Source organism: Mastigoproctus giganteus, chromosome 12, assembly GCF_048544385.1.
Source record: "Mastigoproctus giganteus isolate SK-2022 chromosome 12, ASM4854438v1, whole genome shotgun sequence".
In the NCBI taxonomy this organism is placed as follows: Eukaryota; Metazoa; Arthropoda; class Arachnida; order Uropygi; family Thelyphonidae; genus Mastigoproctus; species Mastigoproctus giganteus.
Window position 1 is genome coordinate 124519947 of NC_143586.1, and position 6559 is coordinate 124526505.

The window sequence follows — 6559 nt, forward strand, 5'->3', positions numbered from 1 at the left end:
AAGGCAGATATTGTTGGGATATCAGAGACGTGGTGTCACACAGATAAGGGATGCAGAACTGCAATTTGGGGAGTACAACGTCTACAGAAAGGATAGACAGGATAGGAAGGGGGGAAGGGGTTATGCTATTAGTTAAGAAACACATAAAAACCAAGAAAGTGAAGCCAGTCGACATCGCTGGACAGTGCAGTGTCGCATCAGTTTGGTGTGACATAAGCCTTGGGAGATGAAAATTGAGAGTAGGAGTGTGCTATAGGCCTAATGACTCTGATGAGTATAATAAGGAACTGTACAGGGAAATAGATTGGGCCAGTAAATCAGAGAGTCTTATAATGGGAGATTTTAATTTCCCAGATATTGACTGGAATTTGGGGGCTGGTCACTCACACACTAGCAGGGCTTTTGTGGATTTATTGGATGATTGTTTTCTACATCAACATGTTCGGGAGGCAATTAGAGGGAGTAATACTCTTGATTTGATTATCAGCAGTGATTCTTCATGCATAAAGAATCTGCAGATAAATGAACCACTAGGTGGCAGTGATCACAGTGTGCTTAAGTGGGATTTACTCAAAGAGGTAACTACCATTAGGGGTAAAGGGAAGGGTTATTGCTTCCGTAAAGGCGACTACGATGGACTGAGACAGTATTTAAATTCTATACAGTGGGATCAACTGATGATGTTAACAACAGCAAAGAACTTATCAGCATTCAAAGAACTTATCTTGGAAGCTACTAGGCTTTACATACCAACTAAGAAATATTTTTCAAGGTTTAGGCCAAAATGGATGTCCGATGAACTAATGAGGCATATGGCAGAGAAGAAAAATGCATGGGATACTTGAAAATTAACACATGACACAGAAGCCTATGATAGATACAAGTTGATATGCAACCAAGTTACAAAGGAGGTTAGGCAGGCGAAGGCAGATTACGAGAAATCCTTGGCAAGGGATGCAAAGAAAAACAGCAAAGAGTTCTTTACTTATATAAACTCTAGAAGGAAGGGGATGAATCAGATTGGTCCACTTGATATTGATGGGTCAACTGTTGATGACCCTGCTCAGGTAGCTAACAAACTAAATGAATATTTTGCATCGACATTCACACATGAGGAGTTATTCAGCGAGGGGAATGCCAGAGGTGTATTCAACTCTAGCAGTAAGCTACAGAATCTTGAAATAACTGGGAGTAAAGTGGAGGAGAAACTGTTGAAGATAAACACAAAGGCACACGGGGTGGATGGGATCTATCCAGTTATATTAAAGGAGGCAACAAAGGAAGTAAGCAAACCCTTAGCCATAATTATGAGAGCTTCCTTGGACTCAGGGGAGGTACCCATAGACTGGAAATGTGCAAATGTGACCCCAATTCACAAAGGAGGATCAAAGGCTGACAAGTAATTATAGACCTGTGATCTTAACTTCTGTTCCAGGAAAATTAATGGAGGCACTGGTTAAAGAAGCACTGCAGGATCATTTAGACAAGACTTCAGTTATAGCTCGGACACAGCATGGTTTTGTTAAGGGGAAGTCTTGCCTGACCAATTTGATTGGATACTATGATGCAGTCACAAAAGAACTGGATGCAGGGAATAGCTTTGATATTATATACTTGGATCTTAGAAAGGCTTTTGATACTGTTGCACATGGAAGACTGCTACACAAATTGGAGCAGTGTGACATTGGAGGCAAATTGCTGCTATGGATAAAGGGGTGGTTGAGGGGGAGAAGACAGTGTGGTAATCAATGGACACTGCTCATCGTGGACTAATGTTATTAGTGGAGTCCCTCAGGGCTCTGTGTTGGGTCCATTATTGTTTTCTGTATTTATAAATGATATTAATGATGGTATATCAAGCTTAATGTCCAAGTTTGCAGACGATACAAAGGTTGGCAGGGTTGTCAAGGACACTACTGACACTATGCTGCTGCAACAGGATCTGGAAAGGTTGAGCAGATGGGCTGAGAGGTGGCAAATGAAGTTTAACATTGACAAATGTAAAGTACTACACATGGGAAACAGCAACCCCAGAGCAACGTATCAACTCTGTGGTACTACACTGACAGTGGTAGAGAATGAAAGGGATTTGGGGGTGGTTATGCAGACAGATATGAAGTTCTCTGAGCAGTGCAGACAGATATGAAGTTCTCTGAGCAGTGCAGACGGGCTGCAAGAGAGCTCATGGAGTATTGTCAATGATATACAGGAATTTTTCCAACAGGGATAAGGAGGTGATTATTCCCTTGTATAAGGCAATGGTCAGGCCACACCTAGAGTACTGTATACAGGTCTGGAGGCCTCATTTCAATAACGATGTACAGCTGCTGGAACGAGTACAGAGAAGGGCAACAAGATTAGTGAATGGAACAAAGGGGTGCTCTTACGAAGAAAGGCTTAAGTTTTGCAAATTACAGTGTCTGGAGACTAGGCACCAACGAGGTGATCTGATAGAGGTGTATAAAGCCTTGAATGGTTTGAGCATGCTCAATGCTGATGGGATTCTTCCTCTAGCTCAGAATAATCACCTGAGAGGGCATAAATTCAAATTGAGGAAAGACAGATGTAGGATAGACAGACATCATCCCTTGTAGTGGAGGTTGATAGCCTAAATAAGTTTAAGGCTCAGCTGGACAGGTATTTTGAACGAACAGAGGGGTGAAGTGGAAGTGTGTGTTTTTTTTTTTTTTTTTTTTTTGGCTGATGCTGCGTAAGCTTGCTTTCTTGCATGAAATGCCTCTACTAATGCTAATATCTGCTCTACAACGTCATCAACTTTTCCCCCTGGCAGACATACCCTGGCCTATTCCACCTATCCTTTTTGCACAATTTATTTCCCGTTTCTCTGACAATAGTCATCGACAACAACTAGCTCCTGTGGGACCAGCACATCTGCCTTGTGGGTTGCCGCTATTGCCTTACGATCAAGTATAAGCTCCGGCGTTGATGTGGACAGCAGAGAGCTTGTTGGGCCACAAATTAAATTCTTGGAGGGCATCCACCCTGTTCTCCAAGCTCTCATAAAGACCCATAACCCTGAGTTGGCGCCTAATATTCCCACTCTACATGCTACATGGGGCACACAAAGAGACATCCCCATTGGCAATATCATGTCCCGTTGTTGGTTACGTTGTTCCTGTCTGGACATCTTCGTTCTGGGAACCTTTCGCGGTACAAACGACGAGCCTCCAGCGCATTTCCGACCTCCAAACCGTACATAAAGTGTATATCCCCTTGCTCCTGATTTGAGTACATGGTCGGAATGGGAAACCACCAGATTCTGTCAGTACTTTGTGATGAAGGAAATCACCTGCGGGAGATAAGACATTCCGGTTAATAACTCGGGAACCAAGCATTTCCGGAACTATATTGATATAAAATATTTTTATTGTCTACATATGTGGAACTCATTCCTGAAGTTATGCCGTGTATTTTTGAGACATCCTGTATAATAAAGTCCCAGGATACGACTTTCTTCTATAACTGGTTCATTCAAAAATAAAGAACAAAAATTTCCTAATGTATTATATGCAAGACACAGCAAAGGAAGGAATAAAAGTTATTGACAAAAGGCCTCGTGGGTAGCACAGTTGATACGATCCCCGTCCTCTTCTCCACGCCGGGTGGAAAAGACAGGAGTTCGAATAACGTCGATAATGGCAGGAATTTTTATGGGTCTTTTTCACAACGTGGCTGAGGTTAGTCGATTTCAGGGAAGGGTAGCATGTTTTTTTACCTCACGGGAACTCGGGTTTTTTGTCCAGCAAACAGAAAATCGATTTCAGAAAACACACACACAATTTTTCGATAATATACATGGAGCAACATGGCCTTAGTTGCCGATGCTCCTAAAACCCAACAACAACAAAGGTTAAAAAAACTATTGTATTTTATGGGCGCACACGTAGTCAGTTAATTCTTATTTAAACATTTTCCATAACAAGGGGTAAGCAGGAAAGTCTAAGATTTCATCGGGACACATTTTTGGCGAATGCTGCATGAGCTTGCTTTCTTGTATCACTTATGGTTGCTCGTAGGGATCCTATAAATGTAAATTGTCACTGCTTTGTGGATCTGTTCCATGGGCTTTCGTATGTAACTATACACACATCAACAGGAATAAGAAACTTGCAAGTGAATGAAGAAAATCTAGATGAATTTCTTGACTGATTGTTATTTATTGGTTGAACGTTGTTACTAAATAACACTTCTAATTTACTTTTTTTTGTTATTTTACAAAATAATAGGCAGCTTCTAACATTGTTGTTCTGTCCGAGTACGAACGAAATGTGCCATGAAATAGGTCCGAAAGAATATTATACTTATATTGAAAATTACGCACAGTTATCCATAGGGTAGTCTAATTACTTTTACTGATCATCTGCTGCGTTAATCCTCTACAGAATTCCTACACTTTCATCATTTCCTATTCCTTAATCCCTAACTAAATTAATCCTTGCTCAATAGAATAAGTTAATGATTTCAAGAGCTTTCAAAAAAGTTAGATACCCCCATTTTCTCGAGGCTATCTGTATTGGACAGGCTACTGTCGCTAGATTTTTAGCAAAAGTCTAATAACGGTCTACTTAATCTTATAATTCTTCCAATTCTATATAATAAAAATGTTATTAATTTCGTAATAAAAAGTTGATTTTTGTAATTAACTTTAAATATAAAAATTGAAAGTTATTTTCTTTTCGAAAAATGCGTAATTAATGGTGATCTTGCAGTTTCTAGCCGCTAACCGCGAGGACATAGTGTCATCGGCCTTGGCATTTTGTTTTGTTTCATTAATAATAAAAAAAAAAGAATCTGGACTTTTGGTTGGCTAATAAAGTTATTAATCATTGTTTTTCAATTATCCAAAATAAATGAATCAGAATTTTCAATCTGTGTTGATCACTTTTCTCGCATCTATTATTATTATTTTATTTATTATTATTATTTTTTTCTTTTTGCTAAAGTTAATAATTTTGCTTCATCATTTATCTTACGCATAATGGGTCAGTGTTCGTAGAATTGGAAATAAGTCCAAATACTGGAAGAATTACATTGTCTGTGAAAAGTGCATAGCATGCCGAATTCCTTGAGCATCTTTTTACATTTGACGAACCGAGGTTTGTTTTCTTGTCGTGTTATGGTGATAAATCGAGTTTCCGAAAATAAATCCTGTACTTACGTCCTATAAAAGTACTACCCCGCTAACGTTCGAAAAGCCATTTAGGAGTTATGACCGTCGAGAAAAAAAAAAAACCACTTCGAGCCAGCCTTTAGAAATTGATGTGACGTTACTAAAGGAGTGGCTTCGCCACTACCGTCACAGAGGACAAACGTAAACATTTGCCTTTATAACATTTGATATGATTAAGGTATGGTTCCATGTATTCTAAGACCTGCTTTGAATACAGTACGAAATCATTACTGGTTCTTAGAGCGAGCAAAGTTTAGATGCCATCGTTTTCCTTAAAACGAAAGCAACTAACAAAAATTACGCACTCAAGAAATTTGCATTTTAAAATTTAACTTGCAAATTGAATTCTTCCACCCAACATCTGTAAATGCTCAAAACTACTTACCTGTTTGTCCATTCCCTACTAGTGCCATACCTCTGTTTTTGTGGGTTGATCGACACCGCTATGCTATTACTCCTTCTGACTCTGCCTTACGCACTAAACCACACGTTGTTTCTGCCACATGACAACTTTCATTGCCGTCGGGTAATAATGTATTTAGGAGATAGGGTCTTTACTTCTCCGCTGTCCTACCTAGAGCGAATGAAGTAGATAACCGGTTCACCTTGAGAGTAAGCGTATGTAGAATTCTGTTTTATTGCTCCATAGAAAGCTCCTGTATAGGTTTCTTCTTTCCTTCCACATTTTTCAATTGTAAGAGGAAAATTGAGTACTTAGAAAACCCCAAAATGCGTTTTTGTCAGCCCAGTTATTTGAAAGTTATCCTCTGCTAATAAAAATTTAATATCTCGAAATTCGTGTTTTGAATGAATGCTGTGAATAGAAGGAGCATTTGATAATTGGTATTTCAGTATATCAATATTAACATATAACCACAACTCTAAAATATTGCGTTAATAATGCTACTCTTATTAACATGGATATGGAAAGCGTATAAATGCCATCTAAATACTTTTTTTTCTAAAGAAGTGTTGTTGCGTCTTTTCAAATACCGCCTGGTCACTCCATTAGGACCCTGAGCTAATACTCAGTAGCCCCGAGTGCCAAGCGTTTTTCTCTGTACGATTTATAGAGTGCTCTCCGAAAACAATAGTTTTATTTCTTTTCTCCTGTGATTTTCTCCTCTTTTGTTCACATCAAGTGGTTCTTTGCTTGCAAAGTGAGAAGTAAAAACCCAGAAAGGGAATCCACCTTTCTTTTCTTAGTCTTATCAAATACTGACCACTCTACTAACTTCAATATCCGCTTGGTCACTGGTGGCACAGCTCCTGCCTCCACGTGGCGGGGCCGGTAACCTGGGGAAAATTCCATCCACCGGGACTAAAAGGTGCAGAAATGGAAACTGATGTTTTTCCACGGTTAGAGCC

At 39.4% G+C, this 6559-nt stretch overlaps 1 protein-coding gene across 1 annotated transcript in view; it reads right to left on the bottom strand.

Moving 5' to 3' along the window:
- LOC150077393 (DNA damage-regulated autophagy modulator protein 1-like) overlaps nucleotides 1-5762 on the bottom strand; it is a 115950-nt gene extending 110188 nt beyond the window's left edge. The window contains exon 1 of the mRNA XM_090386880.1: nucleotides 5577-5762. Within this exon, the coding sequence (XP_090243006.1) occupies nucleotides 5577-5604 (28 nt within the window). The 5' untranslated portion in view covers nucleotides 5605-5762. The remainder of the gene's footprint in view (nucleotides 1-5576) is intronic.
- Between the last annotated feature and the right edge of the window lie 797 nt (nucleotides 5763-6559).